Source organism: Gopherus evgoodei, chromosome 1 (genome assembly GCF_007399415.2).
Source record: "Gopherus evgoodei ecotype Sinaloan lineage chromosome 1, rGopEvg1_v1.p, whole genome shotgun sequence".
Taxonomy (NCBI): domain Eukaryota; kingdom Metazoa; phylum Chordata; order Testudines; family Testudinidae; genus Gopherus; species Gopherus evgoodei.
In genome coordinates, this window is record NC_044322.1 from 97,283,711 (window position 1) to 97,305,413 (window position 21,703).

The 21,703-nt window shown below is 42.3% G+C and overlaps 1 protein-coding gene across 2 annotated transcripts in view; it reads left to right on the forward strand.

Moving 5' to 3' along the window:
* The window catches only part of FARP1 (FERM, ARH/RhoGEF and pleckstrin domain protein 1), a 396,739-nt gene that overhangs the window by 241,781 nt on the left and 133,255 nt on the right, over positions 1–21,703 (forward strand). For both annotated transcript variants that reach the window (XM_030567707.1, XM_030567716.1), the window contains exon 3: positions 17,355–17,459. In XM_030567707.1, coding sequence (XP_030423567.1) covers positions 17,355–17,459 — 105 coding nt within the window. The remainder of the gene's footprint in view (positions 1–17,354; positions 17,460–21,703) is intronic.

Consider the following 21,703-nt stretch of genomic DNA (forward strand, 5'->3'; position numbering starts at 1 on the left):
CGTAGACATCCTCTCCTTTGGTCATAATCCGTTCTCTGAAACCATGAATGACTCCCTGCACATGCTCAAGGACTCCAGGGCTACCTATTCTCTGACATGGGATGCCTTGGACAGCCAGATGGCGGTCCCTTTGCATATAAAAAAACTCCCTAAACTGTTGGAAGTAGCAACTCCACATTTGTGTGGATGTCCCGTTCTACCACCCAACCCCATCACTGACAGACAATATGTCCTTCATGTTTTACATCAACAAGCAGAGAGAAGCAAGTTCCCCTTCCTTGTGCACCAAAGCTATAAAGCTCTGTAACTGGTGCATAACCATCCACCTCCAGTTTCAGCAGCCTACCTTTGAGGCATCCGGAACACCACTGCCAATACCCCCATCAGATGCTTCTCCGACAACTGTGAATGGGAGCTTTACACTCAGGTCCTCCAAGACTTATTCCAGAGATGAGGATAGCCAAAGATCAATCTTTTTGCCATCTCCAAGAACAGAAAGCGTCCTTTCTTCTGTTCAAGGGGGATTCTTGGTCATCACTCCCTGGGGGATGCTTGTCTTCTACCATGGAAGAGGAGTCTGTTCTATGCCTTTCCCCTGACACTCCTTATTTTAAGGCTGATGAACAAGATCAGGTAGGACAAGGGCAGAGTTATCCTTAGAGTACCTACCTGGCCAAGACAAGCTTGGTACCCTTACTTGCTTCAACTCAGTGTCCAGCTACCGATCAAGCTCCTGACCGTTCCCCATCTCCTGTCTCAGGATGCGGGTTGTGCACTTCACCCCAACCTGGCAGTGCTACTCCTCAAAGCTTGGTTCCTGTATGGTTCTCAGGATTAGAGTTTCCTGTTCTGCAGAGGTGCAGCAGGTGTTACTGAACAGTAGAAAAACGTCATCATGCCCTACTTACCTGCAGAAATGGAAGGAATTTGCCCCCTGGTGTGGTCATCACTACCTCCGGCCTAACTTGGTTCCCCTGTCTCTTATCCTAGATTACTTGCTGGATCTGAAGACATCCGGGTTATCCATCAGTTCAGTCAAGGTACACCTGGCCACCATAACAGGTGACAGCTACTGAGATATGCAGAGCTGCTTCTTGGACTTCAGTCCATACGTTTTCAAAACATTATGTCCTGCTCAGTGCTATCAGATCCAGTGCAGCACTTGGCTCTGTAGTACTATCTTCATTTCTGGATCCTGTTCCGAAGCTCCACCCTTTTTCTAGGGACACTGCTCAGAAGCCACTGGAAGTGGAGCACCCACAAGGATGCTACTCGAAGAAGAAGGAAATGTTACTCACCCTGTGCAGTAACTGTAGTTCTTCAAGATGTGTCACTATGGCTGCTGGCTACTACCTGCCCTCCTTCCCCTCTGCTTTGGTTGTTCCCTATGGGATGATTGAGTAGAGAAGGAACAGAGGGTACTTTGCCTGTGTACTCATATATAGCCTCGGTGTCTGCCAAAAGGAGGCATAGGGTGCATGTTTAGGTTTAATGAGCAGTGCAAGCTAGAAATCAGCAATCAAGGGCTTGAGAGGCACATGTGCACCTGAAGTGGAGTGCCCATATGGAGACACAACTTGAAGAACTACTCTTACTGCATAGAGTGAGTAACGTTTTCTTTACGTTCTTACCAAATTTGCTGTGTAGTTTTAAATTTCTGCTCTTAGAACTCTAAATATTATCTATGTACATGCATAATCTTTTTTTAAAATTCATTTACGTTCTTTGCCTCAATTATATCTTTTGGCAATGAGTTCTGCAATCCAATTGTCTACCTTAATCTTGATATATTTGACCTCCCCATCTGTAAAATGAAGGTAATGCAGCCTTTCTGCCATCCTTTGTCTGTTTTATCTAGTTAGATTATAAAATGAAATGAGCAGGAACTGCTTTTTACTATATTATAAGCTCAACTCCTGAAACAAAAGCACTCTGATCTTGGAACCTGTAGACCCCAAGTAAAAATATTTTCTAATTATTAGTATTTTGTGCAGTGGGTGCAGGAGTAGAATTGTGGAGGCTTTGAAAAATGTAATGTTACTTTTTATGATAGTAGCAATATTTAGATGAATATTTGACTAATTTTTAATGGAAGTATTTTTTATGAGCATGCATCGTCCCAAAGCATTGGATGGATACATCTTTATTAATTGAAACCAATATTTTGAATAACGTTTACATGAAAATGATTCTATTTTTAATATTCTGAAGAGAGGTCCCAATCCATCTCTTATTGAAGCCAGTGATGGGCTTTCCTTTGGCATCAATGGGAATTGAACTGATCCCATAAAGCAAACTTTTTTTTTTTAAAGGACATTATTTTTCAAGCTACTTGCTTAGGAAATTGGCAGGTTCTAAATATCTTCCTTTTCTGTTGGCTCTACCATTTTGAATACGTTTTCAGTCCACTAGTTTTGTAGACTAAAACCCACAATGCTTTGGGTGCCCTTCCTGGCTCTGCAGTAATAATTTACTGAAGTCGTGCTATATAAATAGAAATTGCAGTAAATGAAAGGCCATACTAATCCTCTCTTCAGACATGTAAGCATTATAAAGAAATCTTAGTGTCAGATCATTGTATCTGCAAATTATTCATTATGCCCATTTGAGGCTGTCTGATTTGAAGGATTCAGACCTGAAGGTATCAGAGGGATAACTGTGTTAGTCTGGATCTGTAAAAAGCAACAAAGAGTCCTCTGGCATCTTATAGACTAACAGATGTATTGGAGAATAAGCTTTCGTGGGTGAATACCCACTTCGTCAGACGCATGTATGGCCTTTATTTCCCCCTTTCACGTGCGTCTGACGAAGTGGGTATCCACCCACGAAAGCTTATGCTCCAATACATCTGTTGGTCCATAATGTGCTACAGGATTCTTTGTTGCTTTTTACAGACCTGAAGGTGTTCAGTCTCTCTTATTATCTATTCCTCTTCCTCCCAGGCAGTGTAACATGTAAGACTATGTGAGCTGTATTTGCTTATTCAAATAAAAGAACTGTTATTTGATGACCTGCAGTAAAGAGATTTTAAGCAGAACCCAGAATTCCAGTAGCTTTATTTTACTTATCTCTATAGATCTAGAGATATTTGAGGATTTAATATAGATAATTTTTATTAGGTCTGTCTCTGCTTTAAGGAAAAAATCATGTTTAATCAAACATATCCTAAACAAGTAACTTTACATTAGCTTCATTATATCATCTCTTCCCTCGCTCTGCCCAGCTTCCCCACACACAATCAAACTGTTCAGGGGGATTATTTAGCAGCAAATGATCTTCTCTCATTAAGGTTTTTAACCTGAATATTACGATTGACTCTTTCTGGTAAAGTTGAAGATGAGGGTAGTACGAGAGATTGAAATCTGGGTGGAATCAATCCTGCTTTTGCTCTTCCTTTTTAGGAAAATATTCATTTTGAAACAAGCTGGTTTGTTCTAAGCAGAAATCCATGAATAGTGAACATGGCTACAGGAATGAAATTTTTAGATTCAAAAAAAGAAAACTATAGGTTTCCATGGAAGCAGACACCAAAAATAAAGTGAAGAGGATGGTTATCGATGCCCCTCTAATTTGTTTTGCACATATAATTGTAATCCCTTGTTTAGTTAAAAATCGTGGTAGCTGAGATAAGTCTTCCTTTAAGACTTTTTGTTGTCTAAATCATGTATGGCATTGGCCACTGTGGCAAGACAGAATACGGGGCTAGATGGACTTTGGTCTGACCCAGTGTGGCTGTTTTTCTGTTCTTATGACTGATGATTAAAAGTTTGACCTTCCTGCTGCTGAATATTTGAGGAGAAGGATGTAAAGTACACCTCAAAGCCTAAAGCACATTTTTTTTCACACAATATGATGGTAAAATATATATGGCTAAAAGATCAGAAAGGTGTGCAAAGAGATTCTAAAATGGAATAACTGCTTTAGAGAGTATGAACACCACCCACTTTGAGGAGTAGATAAAAATACAAATGCATTAGAAACATCAGTGGCACTGTTTAAAATACTGTGCTCATGTGTATACGTGGTGAGGTGGGAAATCTGTCTGCTAAAATCTACTGAATAGTCACAGTGGGCACCCATAGTGAGAGGAGTGTGGAGATACAGATATATATTTATAAAGCTTCTTAAAATGTTTATTATTCCAGTAGGCATCAGTCCAGCTTTTAATACCATGCAGGTGGAGTACTGCAATTGTACAGAGCTTCACTGAAGTCTCTGGGAGTCCATGAGAGCACTGGGGTACACCCACATGGTATGAGTAGGATATAGACACACGAGTATCTGCATATGTGGGCATGGTCGCCTGAATATGTTTCTGTTCCATTGACGGATATGACTTAGGAGCCTCAGAGGGCAGGGACTGCACTTCATAGGTGCAAAATATAATTCATTCCTACCATTCAAACCATCCCAATCCTCCATCTCTCAGCTGGGCTATAACACATTCAGGTGACCATCACTGTGACTTGATGTATTGTGGCTGCCTTTCCTCTTCTGCTGAAAAAATATGCTCTCCCATTTTCCAGTCTTAACTTAAAACTAAAAAAGTAACAGATCCAGATGAAAAAAAAAAAGCTATTTTTTACACAGTTTCTTCTCTACAGAACTATCAAGACCTGTACATTAAGGGTGGGGTTTTCAAAAAGCACTCAGGGTATGTCTATACTGCAGTTAAAAATCCTGCCGCTGGCCTGTGCCAGCTGACATGGGCTTGGGCTAAGGGGCTGTTTAATTGTGGGGTAGGTGTTTGGGCTTGGGCTGGAGTCAAGGTGAGAGGATCCCAGACCTTGGGCTGCAGCCTGAGTTCAAATGTCTACACCACAGTTAAGCAGCCCCTAGCCTGAGCCCCACAAACCCAAGTCAGCTGGCCTGTGTCAACTGCAAGTTTTTAATTGCAGTGTGGACATACCCTTAGCTTCAGTGCAGGTCAGCCCCTGTTGAAGTAAATGTGAAAATTCCCCTTGACTTCAGTGGAGCAGAGTTATGCTAACACTGAGTGCTCTTGAAAATTCTACTCTTCAAGCAATCAATTGGAAAATACGAAATAGCTATTTAATTTAATTCTAGGAAAGAGAACAGATAGGCATATGACATTTGTCTTCATAGGTTGCTAGCATTTTTCTCTTCTAAACGTAGTTTAAGCTTTCATTTGAAGTGTAGAGTTATGCTTAAGTATTTACATAAAATCCCTATTGTTTAATCTCATTCTTGAGGTTATTTGTTGCACTGTTTGCTTATCACAAATACTTGTTTCTTTTCCAGTGCAATAAATATGTAGATATTTTACCACCTTGATAACTGGGGGAGAGTTCATGCTTCAAAGGGTGCTGTATTATTATTACTATAATTTTTAGTGCCAGACCATGGAGAAAAACGTTTTTGAAATGATATTGCTCACTGTGGTGAAGCTTGTCCCTGTGCAGAGGATCAGCACAAAGCCTACGTACCACTTAAGCTGACCGAGTGAGGAGTCCAGGATTTCATCCTGAGAACTTAAATGGGACATAAGTGATGCACAGGCCTTGTGCTGATCCTCTCCAGAGGAGTGACGTTTACCTGTAGTGCTAGTAGCATATACCAAACCTCCATAAAATGTATGCAAGGGAAAGATAATAGTTTGAGTCAAATCAATGAAACCATCTGTTCTCCTACTGTCTGTCTCCCAGTGGCTTTCTGGCATAGAACACCCTCGATTTCCTGACACTGTTGCCATGTCTCCCAACCCTTTTCTCCCTCAAGCTCCTCCTGAAACCTGAGTTCTTTTATAAGACCTTCTGATCATCTATCTTCTCTGAGCATTAACAGTTTTAAATACAAAACATGGAGTTAACAGAATGGGTGCTCTCCATTAATTACTTGTTTATTGCTGCATCCAGTCTTATTTCCTTTGTTTATAAATTCTCTATTTAGATAATCTTCAGAGCTGGGACTTTTTTTTTTTTTTTTTTTTTTTTTTTTTACACTTGACTACAAAGTATCCACCACAGCTTGGTACCATGTGTTATCCAGAGATTAAATCAAGCCCATTCCCTGTGGGCAAATCATGCAAAGTCATAGAATCGTAGTACTAGAAGGGCACAGTTGCCATCTTTCGCATGGTAAATAAGCACCCCAACTTTCACCATAAGCCAAAAATCAAGCTAATCCCATTTCAAAACAAGGCCAAAACAAGCCAATCCCTAAGAACCCCAACACTCTATGTGACTAGCGTCCCCCCAGCATGCAGTCTGGGACTGTGATGGGCCCGCTGTGCACCCCTGACTCTTTCCCCCTGCTTAATACCCCCTCCCCCCATTACCCCTGCTTGCCGGGAACTGATTTAAAAAATAAAAAGCAACAAGCTCCAAGCCAAAAACTATCCAACAAGCAGCTCACGAGCCACTTAAGCCAAAAACAAGCCCAGTTTCTGTTTTTTTTTCCATGCGTTTGTCATGTCTGCTGTAAGGGACCTCAAAAGGTCCTCTAATCCAGTCCCGTTCACTAATGGCAGGACTAAGTATTATGTCGTCTGCCTCTCTTTCTCTGTTACGGTGGGTGTGTGATGGGTTTCACTTGGAAAACTGCAAGATTATTAGATTGCTGTCTGTTTACCAATCTTGCTATTGCACTCAAAAATGCTCTGCAGGCTGCATGAGCGCACATCATGTGGGTGCAACTTAAGGGGAAAGTTAACACCCACTATGCTTTCAGTTCAGGGCTTGTCTACATCAGAAAGTTGCAGCGCTGGTGAGGGAGTTACAGCGCTGCAACTTTGAAGGTGTACACATCTGCAGGGCATCACCAGCGCTGCAACTCCCTGTTTGCAGCGCTGGCCGTACTCCCGTTTTGTCTCGGGTGTAGAGGATCCAGCGCTGGTGATCCAGCGCTGGTAATCCAATGTAGACACTTACCAGCGCTTTTCTTGACCTCCGTGGAAGGAGGAAGCCTCTGGTAATCAAGCTGGTCTCCTTTCCCGGTTTGCTCTCTCGTTCCCCGAACCCCGAGCAAGCAGGTCTCCTTCCCTGCGGTTTGCAGGGTGGCTCCGGGAACGCGAGAGCAAACCGCGGCGAAGCTGGTCTCCTTTCCCGGTTTGCTCTCTCGTTCCCGGAACCCCGAGCAAGCAGGTCTCCTTCCCTGCGGTTTGCAGGGTGGCTCCGGGAACGCGAGAGCAAACCGCGGCGAAGCTGGTCTCCTTTCCCGGTTTGCTCTCGCGTTCCCGGAACCCCGAGCAAGCAGGTCTCCTTCCCTGCGGTTTGCAGGGTGGCTCCGGGAACGCGAGAGCAAACCGCGGCGAAGCTGGTCTCCTTTCCCGGTTTGCTCTCGCGTTCCCGGAACCCCGAGCAAGCAGGTCTCCTTCCCTGCGGTTTGCAGGGTGGCTTCGGGAACGCGAGAGCAAACTGCGGCGAAGCTGGTCTCCTTTCCCGGTTTGCTCTCGCGTTCCCGGAACCCCCCTTGAAGCCGCCCAACAGCGTTGCAGTGTGGCCACATCTAACACCACTTGCAGCGCTGGTTGCTGTAAGTGTGGCCACTCTGCAGCGCTGGCCCTATACAGCTGTACTAATACAGCTGTAACAACCAGCGCTGCAAAATTTTAGATGTAGACATGGCCTCAGTTAGAAAGTAGCTCCTTACTTGTGCTCAAGAGAGTGACTGAATTTCAGTCTTCCAAACATTTCTTAGGAATGTTTAACTGAAGATCAAGAAATTCAGTAACCTTAGAAGAATTTGCAGTGCAAAAATCTGTTTGATCTGAGATTAGTTTAGTTTGGTGGATAAAAATTCCTTAAGTAGCAAATGGTTGACTGTATGGAGATAGTTACTGGTAGCTGGGGTAGTGAAGTGGCTATGCGCCATGGAAATAAATAATTAAAATTACTTTAACCAATCCCCCTTCCAAAAAAAACCGCAAAGCCTCAGAAAACCCTGGTTTTGTAAATATTACTAAACACTTTTCTCCACAACTTCCATTAGAGATCCTGCCACAGGAATTTTCTGGACAATTACTGCTCAGACAAAGGGAGAGATGATAGATTCGTACAGTTTAACCCCAGAAGTTATCATTAGATCATCTGGTTTGATCTCTTGTGTTGCACCCAGTTTCCCCTTTATGGAACGCAATAATTTGTGTTTGATTAAAGCATATCTTCCAGGAGGGCACATCGCAGCCCTTGGTAGTTTGTTCCCGGGGTTAATCACCCTGTCTGTTGGAACTTCATGCCCAATTTCTAACATTAATTTGTCTAGCTTCAACTTCCAGCGATTGGTTCTTGTCATGCCTTTCTCTTAGAAGTCAGTATTTTTTCCGCATGATCAAGTCTCATCAATCTTCTTTTTGATAAGCTAAACAGATGGATCTCCTTCAGTCTCTCTCTAAGGCATGGTCACCATCCACCAAATAATCTCGTGGCTTTTTTCTGTACCCAGGTCCACTGGAACAGGAGGGTGGGGGCCTATGGCTATGCCCTTTCACTTTTTACCGCCGTAATAGTGAGCGAAAGAGGGGAGGGGGCAGAGAGGAGCGAGTGGGGGCGGGATCTTGGGAGGAAGAAGTAACGCAAGAGCGGGGCTTCCTGCGGGGGAAGGGATGGTGCAAGGGTGGGGAGAAGGGGCAGCACTAGGGTTGCCAACTTTCTAATCACACAAAACCGAATGCCCATGCCCTACCCCTTCCGTGAGGCCTCACCCTCCTTACTCCATCCCCTCCCTGTGTCACTCGCTCTCTTCTACCCTCACTCATTTTCACCGGGCTGGAGCAGGGGTTTGGGGTGTAGGAGGGGGCATAGACTTTGGGCTGGGGGTGCAGGCTCGGGGGTGAGGGGTTTGGGGTGAAAGAGTGGGCTCAGGGCTGGGACAGGGGAGTTGGGGTGCAGGGGGAGTGGACTCCAGCTGGGGGGGGCTCTGGGGTGGGGCCGGGGATGAGGGGTTTGGGGTGCAGGAGGGGACTCTAGGCTGGCTGGGGGAGGAGGTGAGGATTCAGGGTCCTGGCAGTGCTTACCATGGCTCTGAGGAAGCGGCTGCCGGGTCCCTGCGGCACGGGGGAGCGGGGCCATGGTTTGGACATCAGTGCGCCCCCCCACCCCCACCTCCGCACTTTTAGGAAGCTTTCGTTGATCCTGCTTGCATCATCTGTTTATTCATTGGGAATTCTTTAAGGTTAAAGACCTGTTAGGGAATTAAAGCATTTCCCCATTGAAGAAAGTATAAATACCCTTACCCTAAGTAAAAATAAATAAATAAATAAAATATAAAGGTGAATTGTGTAAAATGGAAATAACCAGCAAAGAATGCTGAATGTGCAATGTAATGCAAGTGACTCTGATTCAGTACCTTCATAGCTTGCAGCCAAGTGCGATTATGCATATTAATCATAGTTCAGTGGGCTGACATTCCCTAAAAATGTAGATCATCTTTTACAGCGTAATTTCACAGAGGTAAGAGAGGCCAATTCAAATGCATTAAGCGCTAAGGATGTAGAGCTTGAAATTAGTGAGCTTGTTTTCACTCCCCATTTCATCTGTAGTGGTGTATCAGTTCTCCCACCCAGCACAATGTCCCCTTGATGTTGTCACCGTTAAATATTTTCTCTCTCATCTTTCCACCACAGAGTTCCCTCTCTCCGGCCACCACCTTGACACCTTGCCCTACCGTAACCTCCTGTCCATTAGTGGCTATGGCTTCTCTTCTGTTTTCAATCCCCTCCTTCCTCTTCTGTCAATGCTATCACTGACTCCCCCTACTCCACATTTTCTACTACTCTCCACTCCTTCAAACCCCTTTTTCCACATCAAAGTCTGTCCCACCAAAACACATCTCAGGTTCGCCCCCTTTATCCAATATTCCTGCATTTCTGAACACCTCAGTAGAAAGTCCCAGCACACATGAACTTCCTCCAATACAAAATTGTTTTTTCTTCCTTCAGTTCTGCCATCTTGCCAGTCAAACAGCTCTTCTTCTCCAGTCATGTTGACTCCATGCCCACAGTCTCAGCTGTTAAGGTGACAACATGGATTCCCTCCCAGCTCCTGTGCCCTCCTCTATTTCCACGCAGGATCTTGATGACTTTTTCAAAAAGGTCAACAAAATCCAGCATGACTTGCCCCTTTTCTCTTTCCTCATCATGTTCCCCTCCTTCTCCATGTCATCTACATTGAAGTTTCTATCCTCTTTTTGCAGTGACTCCATTCCTGCCCACCTCACGATTTCCCCTGCCTTCCACTCCCTTATTCACCTTTCTCCTTAGCTTCTCACTCTTTTCACTCCTGCTTACAATAGAAGCATGCTATGGTGTCCCCTCATCTAATCTCTCCCCCAAGAAATAAATGACCCATGACCCCATTTGCCTATGCTCAGCTCATTTCTTGCCTCTGCCTCCACGATCATCAAGTGCACCTTCTTCTACATCTGTTGCCACCTCCATCTCTGTCTGGCTTCTGACCACTCGTCTCCATTGCAAGTGGTCTTAGCAAGCCTCAAATGAACATCTTTATGGCAGATCTCAACCATCTACTGCTGCTTCTTTTTTCTTGATCTCAATTGCTTATGGCACATTCTCCTTGATATCTTGACTTTCACCACTCTGTCCTCTCCTGGGTCTCCTCCTACTTCTCTGATTGTGTCTTCTTATCCTTTCACAAAGCTTCAGCTGCCATCTCTATGCCAACACTCACAAATCTACTTCTCTCCTGACTTGCCTCCCTCCATCCAGTTCCATACCCTAGTCTGTCTTTGACATCTCCTCAGATTCGTCTCACCATCGGCTTAAACTTAACCTGATTAGACTAAACTCCTTTTCCCCCTCCTCTCTTGCCCCTTTCTTCGTGAATGTTGACAGTACCACTGTCATCCCAGTCATTCATGCCTTGAACCTAGATACTGTATCATTCTGGCTTCCTCCTTCCCCCTTGTGCCACGTACCCAGTCAGCATCTGAATTTTGCTACTCACTTCTCCAAAGCATTTCTAATATCAGGTTTTCATTCCATCCACACAGCTAAAACTCTTGTCCAGGCTGCCATTATAACCTGTCCTGACTACTCTGGGGCCTCCCTGACAAGCACATTATCCTTGTCAAGTCCATTCACAATGCAGCTACTAATAATTCCTTGTCCACCATTATGATCATATCACCCTTAGTATGAGTTACTCCACTGGCTCCCCCTTCTCCATTCCATAAAATCCAAGCTTCTTGTCCTACCTTCCAGGTTCTTCACAACTCTGCCCCTCCCTGCTTTCATTTCTCTTGTCACTCTTCTGCTCTGCCAATGATGCCAACCTTGATTGATCACTTGTCCACTCATTCCCCAAGCATCTTTGTGTTTTCTTCCTCATTACATGAAATGCTCTCCTGGAAAAACTAGTCTGTAAGGCCAGTATACTGTCTTCTCTGAAATCACCCCACCCCTATCCCATGGCATGCTTCTCCTGTGATGCCACTGGAAAATTTCCCAGTGATAATGCCTACTTATATACCAGTGGGGCTAGAGGATGTCTATTTTATTTATTCATATATTTATATCTCATCATTTAAAACAAATACATGTAAGACGAGAAGTCAATTTGTGCACAGAGCTGGTCTATTTGACCACATGTTCCTGTCATTGTCCTCTTCATCCTCTCTCCAACTTTCCCTTTTTTTTCTTTCTCTCTTGGCTGCACCAATGTGAATCTTGTCTTAAGTTAGATTGGAGGCCCGTTTGAACATGGACCACTTTGTACAGCTCCTGAAACACGGGGCTTTGAGTCTACCTGATGCCTTTCGACACTACTATAATATTTAATTATGCTATAATAACGTCAGAAAACAGCTACATTTCATTAGTTTTTTTATTTATACTCGGATGATCTTTAAAAGTTGTATAATACTATATACCAACAATTTTTCAATGTGTTGCAATAAAATTAGCTTTTTCTGGTTTTCTTACATCTTCAAATATATGATGATGTCTGTTTGTATTATAGTAGCAACTAGATGCTCCGACTGAGATCAGGGCCTCATTGTGCTAGTCACTGTACAAAAATGGAGTGAGATATTCCCTGCTTTGAAGAGCTTACAGTCTAAATAGGCAGGAAGGGAAAGAGACACAGAGAGGTCCAAGAGTAAGTCAGTGTCTGAACAAGAAATAGAACCTAGGTCTCCTGACCTCCATTCCAATGCCCTCTCCACTGGACCACACTGCCAAACAGAAGATGCCTGCCAATTTCTGTTTGGAAGACAACATGCAAGGTAGCATAAGCCATGTATATAATGCCAGTGTGCAGGGCCGGCTCCAGGCACCAGCCCAGCAAGCAGCTGCTTGGGGCAGCCAACAGTGAGAGGCGGCATATCCGGGTCTTCGGCGGCAGGTCCCTCACTCACTCTCGGAGCGAAGGACCAGCTGCCGAATTGCCGCCGAAGACTGGCGCGGCGGTGGTAGAGCTGCAGATCGCGATCACAGCTTTTTTTTTTCTTTCTTTTTGCTGCTTGGGGCAGCAAAAACCCAGGAGCCAGCCCTGCCAGTGTGACTAAATGATTTTAATGCAAATAGTATCATAGGTGCAGTGTGTTAATTTTTGAATGTTCTTCAGAATATTACATATTTCTCTGTCAGATCATATTTATTGTGAGCTTAATTTTACTGTTCTTTGGATTCCATGTCAAGCAAGCTGCTGAATTTTTTTAGTTTACTGCATTTCAACTCTGTCATAAGAATATCATGCAGTCACCAGCCTTAGCCTGTCCTAAACTAACATCTCTAGAACTAGCCACTTGCTAAGTTTCTATGTTTTTGAATTTTTCACCTTTGCTCCCCCTTTGCTATTCTAGGAAGACCAGGAATACCATAGACGCTGAATCTTGACAGATTGTAATTTTATACATACAATATCTCCAACAGAATAGATGCCAGGCTTCCTCTTGACTTAGACAGATCAAAATTGAGAAGCGCTTTAGAACAATGTTTTTATTTACAGATACTTGAAAAAGAAACACTGCATGTTGCATAAGTCACACAATATAGAAAATGCAGAATGACAAATGCAGTTATTTGGCTTTAAAGCTGTCTAAATGCATATGAGGACATATTAGAAATAAATTACATGAAAACGCACAACTGCTTTTTATCGTTGCCTGAGGTCAGACATGCCTGCTTTGCTGCGCCTGTCTCATTCTGTGTGAGCAGTGCAGGGGAACTGTGCCTTGTTTCTTTGTGGCTGTCATAAATCCTGACCTTCCCACAGATGCCTGGAAAAACTACTAAAGTTTAGAACATAAGTTTAGAACTTGGAGGTTTAGGGACACCCGGAGCATAGGATTGCATCCCTGACTATCTTGGCTAATAGCGATTTAAATTCATGGAGAATAGCACATTCATCTAATTCTTTTTTCAGCCCAGTTATTCCTTCACAACATCCGCTGGCAATGAGTTCCACATGTTGACTGTGCATTGTGTGAAGTAGTACTGTCTGATGCTTGTTTTAAACCTGCAGCCTGTTAATTTCATTGGGTGATCCCTACTTCCTGTGTAGGGGTATTCAACACTTCCCTATTCGCTTTCTGCACGCCATTAATGATTATTTAGACCACTATCGTATCCCCTGCCCGTAGCTGTCTATTTGTAACCTAAACAGTCCCAGTCTTTTTAATCTCTCCTCATATGTAAGCTGTTCCATATCTGTAATCATTCTTTGCCAATTGTGATATCTTTTTTTTTTTTTTGAGATGAGGTGACCAGAATTATTCAAGATGTGTGCATACCATGGATTTGTTCAGTTTGACTGAGCTGATAGTCAGACACACATTCACTGGGTATTATAAAAATACTTGTAAATATGCATTATGTAATAGGTCTGAGAAGTCTTCATTCCCGTTCTCTGGTTAGTTAGGTGAAAGCAATGTCCTTTGACATCTCAGTGGGCAGTCATCCATTCTGAATAAGCAGCCTTATGCAAGCTGGGCAAACCTTAGATTAATCTGGGGGAAAGACCCAAGGCCACAATTTGAATAAAGCCTCCATATGCATATGCAATTCTTGTTTTAACACAACAGACATAATTTGGTGTAAGAGTTGTATTTCAGTTACATTCCTACTATTCCATTGTCTCCAATGATATTTATCTAATTAGAGGTCCCTGGAATTTTGTTCATTAAGAGAAGGTTGCGTTCTGGCTATGTCTTTATACTACTCGGGGGAGGGGGGAGAATGGTGGTGGTACTGAAAAGTGTTTAGATTTTTATAGTTATTGTGAATGTTTTGTAGCATAAATAAAATTTAAAGTTGTTTGAGTACTGGTTGTTGAGAGTGTTTCTGTTTTAGAATGTGTGAGTATGTGAATAGAATATTATATCTGAATATACTCCAAAGTATAGATATGTGTTGTGACTCACATCTGACTAAATACTCATTGGCTAGAACAAACTTCCTCTTTTCACACCTATGCCTCCTTCCTTCCCTCTCGACACCACATTATTTTGGTTATGTGTGGGATTAGTTTTTGTAGGATTATTACTTGATATGTTATGTCATGTTGGCAGTGTGATACCAAATGTGTCAAACTTCAGTAACACTTTTTACACTTATTCTTCCTGGTGTATTATCTTGAGTCATGTTTGTATGACAGTTGTTTGTTAATGACAATAAAAAGTGGTTTAATGAAACAATGTAAGGTGATTTTAGCTTTCTGGAGCTGTAAACCAGCTAGAAACCAGTTAGAAGCAATCTGAGTCTCTATTTAAACAGAAACCTGCTGAATGGGTTTACACAGAGGGTATGGCTACACTTGAAATTTCAAAGTGCTACCGTGGCAGCGCTTTGAAATGTGAGTGTGGTCAAAGCGCCAGCGCTGGGAGAGAGCTCTCCCAGCGCTGGGAGAACTGGGAGAGAGCTGGGAGAGAGCTCTCCCAGCGCTGCACATAAACCACATTCCTTACGGGTGTAGCTTGCAGCGCTGGGAGCCGTGCTCCCAACTCTGCGGCACTGATTACACTGAGTCTTTACAGCGCTGTATCTTGCAGCGCACAGGGGGGTGTTTTTTCAAACCCCTGAGTGCGAAAGTTGCAGCGCCATAAAGTGCCAGTGTAGCCAAGGCCAGAGATGAATTTGAATTGGCACTTCTCTTCAATCTGTGTTCTAAAACCAGCCACTTTTTAAGAATTCTACGTGCATCCTGTGTCTGCAGGTGACAGAGCTTTTGCTTTGGTGATGGCTTAAGCCTTTTGTACATTAAGGAAATTATTTTAATTTCTCTAGGATAGAATTCACTCCTCCTGGAGATCTATTTTATTATTTGTTTTTTGTAACTCACTTTTTGGTAACATTTGATGCATTCACAACTACAAAGGTGGATCATAACCTTTGCTCTGGGTATAGGTTAACTGGTGTGTTGATAGTAAATTTTCTGTGGTAAACATTTTTCATCAGTTTATTTAGGTAATTAATAAAAATGTGTTTATTTCTAAAAGAGAAGTAGTTAAACTGTAAAATGAATTATTCGCCAGAGTTTCTTTAAATTATTTAATGTTATATGACAGTAAAATATACAGAAACCTCAATGAGGATTGGGGGCTCATAGTTAGTTAGGGCTTGTCTATACGAGGACACTCAAGAAAATTAATCCAAATTAACTAAAGGTGTAAAATTAAAGTGGATTAGTTAAATTGTATTAAACCCTTATGTGGACAATGTCATTCAGACCTCAAATGGCCTTCCCTTGGTTTAATTAAAGGCATTTTAATTCTGAATGAGAGTGTCCACACAGCAGTTTAACTAATACACGTTACATTGTCACCTTTAGTTTATTTGGATTAACTTTCCTGAGTGTCTCTCTGAAGACAAGCCCTTAATAGTCTTGGTACAAATCCATATAAAGGCATTCTTGAAGATTTTAAAATACTACAGTGACACAGCTGCACCACTTTTGTGCTTCCATGTACATGCTACCTACGTGGATGGGAGGGATTCTCCCATTGGTGTAGGTAATCCAGCTCCCTGAGAAGCGGTAGCTAGATCAATGGAAGATTTTCTTTTGCCAATCGCTGTCTACAAAGGGACTTAGCAAAACAACGAAGAGTCCTTGTGGCACCTTAGAAACTAGCAAATTTATCTGGGCATAAGTTTTTGTGGGCTAAAACCCACTTCATCAGATACATGGAGTGAAAAATACAGTAGGCAGGTATAAATACACAGCACATGAAAAGATGGAAGTTGCCTTACCAAGTGGAGGGTCAGTGCTAACGCAGTCAATTCAAACAGAGTGGATGTAGTTGACAAGAAGGTGTGAGTGATCCAGCCAATCCCAGTCTTTATTCAGGCCTAATATGGTGGTGTCAAGTTTGCAAATTAATTTCAGTTCTGTAATTTCTCGTTGAAGTCTGTTTTTGAAGTTTTTTTGTTGAAGAATGGCCACTTTTAAGTCTGTTGTTGAGTGTCCAGGGAGATTGAAGTGCTCTCCTATTGGACACTACAAAAAGTAATTTTCCCACTGTTGATATTCACGCCTTCTCTTCAACTCACTGTTGGGAATAGGCTACATCCACCCTGTTTGAATTGGCCTCCTTAGCACTGGCCACCCACCTGGTAAGGCAACCCCTATCTTTTCATGTGCTGTGTATTTATACCTGCCTACTGTATTTTTCACTCCATGCATCTGATGAAGTGGGTTTTAGCCCACGAAAGCTTATGCCCAAATAAATTTGTTAATCTCTAAGGTGCCACAAGGACTCCTCGTTTTTGCTCTTACAGACTAACATGGCTACCCCTCTGAAACCTGCCACCACACAGGGACTTAGCTGACTTAATTATGCTTCCCAGTGGTGTGGGTTTTTCATGCCCCTGACTGAGGTAGTTAAACCAAGCTAATTTTCTAGTGTAGGCCAGACCTAATTTACTTTTGAAGGGGGAGGGAAAGAGGGATACAATCAAACATCTACGTTTTTTGTAAATAAATCACCAACTAACCTCATCTACCCTTCAAGCAAATTTTAGCTGGCTTATTTCTTATGTCCTGAGGAGAGGTTAGTGCCCTTATGGATCAGAAATTTAGTGTGTAAGAGATGGTATGGAAACAAAGCATGAATATGCATCTTTTCCCCACCTCTATTTTAATTTTTTTCTTATAAAAATTAGGAAAATCACAGTTTATTTTTATTTGAATTATAAAAATCTCAAGTACTAGTCAAAGAGATACGAATATTCAAGGATATAAGGATATTCTTAATCTATTTAAAACTGGTAGAATAATTGCCACTTTTATCAGAGGGATGATCAGGACATTAGTTAGCTAATGTTTTGTAAATTACTTTGAAAATATAGCTTGTTCTGTATTGCTCAGCATTATCATTTTGCTAATAAAGCTACTCTTGTTAATGAACAGTGTGTAACTTTTTGTTGTTTCTATTTCCAGCAAAGAGCTCCGGGGAAAGTTTTGTTTGAAGCCGTTTGCAACCATCTGAACCTTGTTGAAGGTGATTATTTTGGCCTTGAGTTTCCGGATCATAAAAAGATCATGGTATGTGAATGAGATACATTTCTTACTTATTTTCATGTTCACATTTTATGTATATTACAGTCCCTTCCTCCCACCTACCGCACATTCAGAAAACTACATTTTAAAATGTAGTTTTATTGAAGGTTTCAGTGAGTTTTGCTCAATGGTGATGATGTGGAACTGAGTTTAAAAACTCATCTCAAACCTTGTTCCTCACTTATCCATATTGAAGGTAGGAGTGGTGGTGTAACCATAGTAACTGTTGGTATGGAGACTAAATACCATTTTAATTCCTGATTGGTTTGGACTGTGGTAATGGTAAAATCCTGCCCGGTAGATAGGAAAAAGTCACCAATATTATGACACAGTTCAATAAAAGGCATCTTTTCTGTCCAAAGGGCAGTAAAAACAAGTTACTGTTTTTTGTTTATTACACTTGGCTGTTGGTTTTTTTTCTTCTTTTAGTCAGTGATAAAAATCCTATTCAGGGAGTTCTGTAATACAGGACAGGTGTGCTGGGTATGACACCTTTGTCTCTGATGATACATTACTTGACTGCAGCAAGCATTTATCACTATATCATAGAGTGGGAGGAAGAGATTACGAGAGTGTTAATAGATACACATCAGTTTTCATTTTTAAAATTCCATTTTACTTTAAATCTTAATGCATTACTGTGGCATACTGAATTGTGTTCCAGTTAGTTGGATGCTGTAGGCATTGCATTCTTGTGTAGACTTTGTTTTGCGCATATGGTGAATTCTACCCCAAAACACTAGACTACCTAAAGAATATACATTAGGGGCAATTATTTTAACTTCCTGCCTGAAGAGGCAATAGTTTTTAATTGTGGGGGGGCGAAGGTTTGTGTGTCACTAGAGCAGACGTTGGCAACCTTTCAGAAGTGGTATGCCGAGTCTTCATTTATTCACTCTAATTTAAGGTTTCACGTGCCAGTAATACATTTTAATGTTTTTAGAAGGTCTCTTTCTATAAGTCTATAATATATAACTAAACTACTGTTGTATGTAAAGTCAATAAGGTTTTTAAAATGTTTAAGAAGCTTCATTTAAGATTAAATTAAAATGCAGATCTCCCCGGACCAGTGGCCAGGACCTGTGCAGTGTGAGTGCCACTGAAAATCAGCTCGCATGCCGCCTTCAGCACATGTGCCATAGGTTGCTTACCCCAGCACTGGAGTAATCTGCTTCCATTGTTTTGTGCAATTTTTTATGCAAGAGAATAGATATTAATAATTACATAGTTCTGGGCTAATGGTTACTGAGAACAAAATAGAAAAGTGGACAGTAATATAATTTTAAAAAGCAATAAATCACAGGCCTTACTTTGGATTTACTTGAAACATTAATTTTAACAAGTAATTTCACAATCTTTCATATATCCTCAGGGAACATTTTGGTAACTCTCTTATTGACAGTAGTTAAAAACAATGTATGAACATAGTTGTGCAATAATGTCACAGTGGGTTATATAGCTATACAGTTATGCTAAAGAAATATTCAGATTTTTTACTTTTCTGTTTGTAAAGTTCCAAACATAAAAGTTTTATAGTCCTGACAACATATGTAATTTGGCCTTTTTTGTATATATACCATATATACTCGATCATATGTCAGTTCATTTATAAGCCGACTCTCCAAGATGAATAAGTAAAAATGGAAAAAAAATTTATAACCTGTTCATAAGCCAACCCTATAATTCAGGGGTCAGCAAACTTTGGCTCCCGAGACATCAGGATAAGCCGCTGGTGGGCCAAGATGGTTTGATTACCTCAAGTGTCCACAGGCACAGAGGTAAACCTAAGTAAACAAAGTGTCCCGTTGTGCTAGCTGCTTACCCTGACGGGCCGGAACAGCAACTGATGGAGAAATTTTTTGGAGGGGAGAAGCTGGGAGTCAGGGAAGTAACCCCTGTGGCCACCCCCCACACATGACCCCACCCCTGGCCCGGGACCCCCACACTCTCCCCATCCCATCCCTTCCAACCTTATCTGGGGAGGCCAGGGGAGGATGTCTCTAGCCTGGCTGGAGCTGCTCCGGCAGACTGGGCAGTGCAGCTGCAGCCTGCTCCAGTGGAACAGACCGGGCAGCACAGCTGCAGCATGTTCCAGGGGACTGGGCCGGGTGGCATGGCCACAGTGTGCTCTGGCAGGCCAGACCGGGCAGTGCGGCCGCAGCATGTTCCAGTGGGCTGGGTCGGGTGGCACTGCCACAGAGTGCTCCAGTGGGCCAGGCGGCATGGCCACAGCCTGCTCTGTTGGGCGGGGCCGAGCGACACGGCTGCAGCCTGCCAGCCCTGGAGCTGCAGCTGCTTTGGAGGCTGGGGGGAGAGCAGTGTGGCCAGAAGTGGAGAGACTCTGGCCCCGCCTCTTCCTTTCTGGCTCTGCTGGCTGTGCTGCCTCTCCTTGCTCCCTCTGTTGGGGGGAGGGGCTGTGTCCCACCTCTCCCTCTCTATTCCTGTTCATAAGCCAGCCCCCTTCTCTGGTGCTTCCCTTTTTTACTAAAAAAAATTCAGCTTATGAACACGTCTATATGGTAGCTATTTATATAATTATGAGGACTATTATAAGCTGTAATATCTATGTGCAATGTGAATGAGTTGAAGTTGCTTTTGAACCATAACTTTTAATTTCTTGAATTCTGAGGGGGGAAACCTTATCCACAGTGTAGAATTTTTCATCATGCATAACAGAATTTGCATTTAATTGCTTTTTAAAAAGTGAGTGTATGCACTACATTTACATTTATTTGAATATGATTCATTGCTTTTTCAAATAGTGTGTAATACAAGATAAAAATGAATGCCTGAGTGTGTGTTTGAATATTTTCATATGCAGAGGAGATCATATGTCCAAACACTGGTCTACCTACTGCAATGTGTAGAGTTCCAGATCACAAATACTTGTGTGTTTGTATGCCTGGCAAGCTATAGCATGATATGTTTGTAGAAGGCAAGACTGTCTCTTGTCCTTACATGGTTGCATACACAAGTAAAGATGACTTTGCATGGATCACTGCTTCACACACTGGGGTGTGAACAGACTGCAGAGCTGCATCTCTCCCTTGCAACAGAAGCACTGTTGCTAACTCTTGCAATTTTATCACAAGTCTGATATTTGATGTCTTCCTCAAATCTACAGCTGTTGGCATCAGATTACTTGCGAATCTCAACTTTCATTTAAGAAAAAATTTCTGTCCCTCAGTTGCAGCGAAAAGCTTAAAAACATGAACCCTAAATGCTGCAAAACCAGAAGTCAAATAAAAAGACCCCCCCCCAATTATTTTTGTTTTAAATTTCCTTCTTTGTCCTGCTTCATGATTTTAGGGGCCTGACTCACAGTTTTTGAATGCATAGTGTTGGCCATATTGGTGAAGTCTTGGTTTTGCCCCTGTCCCCCAGTAAGCTGCACCTTGGATGGTTCTGTAGTAACTACCTGATCTCCTATGAGAAAGAAAAACTGCAGAAGGAACTGGGATTCTCTGGATACAGAAATCCTGCAATGACACCGCTATACAACTCCCCTTATGCCGGGCTAGGATCACAATCTAGCACTAGTCAAAACCAAATTGCGCAGAACCATATGCTATTGGGTAAAATGCAGAATGCCCAGACTCTTGTGACTTGGTTATTTCTCAGTCTTTTTTTCCCTCCAAACTTGGCAAGCACACATTCTTCACTGAGGAATTGTGTACATGCCAAGTTGTAGCTTCTGAAACAAAACACTCTGAGTTATCAGAATGCCAAAGAATGTCAGAACTAGTTTTTTAACAAGTGAAAAACACCATTTTCCCATCCTTGAGTAACTAACAAATGACCAAATAGATTTTCTTCACACCTTCCATAAAAAAGAGTGGGGGGAGTCACCTTTTGAACGGGAGGAGAATGAGCAATTTCATCTCAGAGAAACTTTTGTGAATATATAATTACTTGAATAATAGGGCCGGAGGACAATAGTGCCTCCAAGGAGCTAGCTTGGCTCTGTAATAACTATGAAAATAATTAGAAATGGGAACAATTTTAACAGAAGCGTGTGTGTGTGTGTGTGTGTGTGTTTGTGTGTGTGTGTGTAGTTCCTGAGGCTATTGAGGGTGTCCCAAGCGCTGCCTAATTAAAAACTGCTCAGGGTCAACTTTCATTTGTGTGTTCGTAATAAAAATATATTGTTGTTGTTTTCGTGAGAGGACAATGTGATTAATCTGCTCTCTGGGGCAAATTTTATGGCTTTTAGATTGGTCCTTACCCCT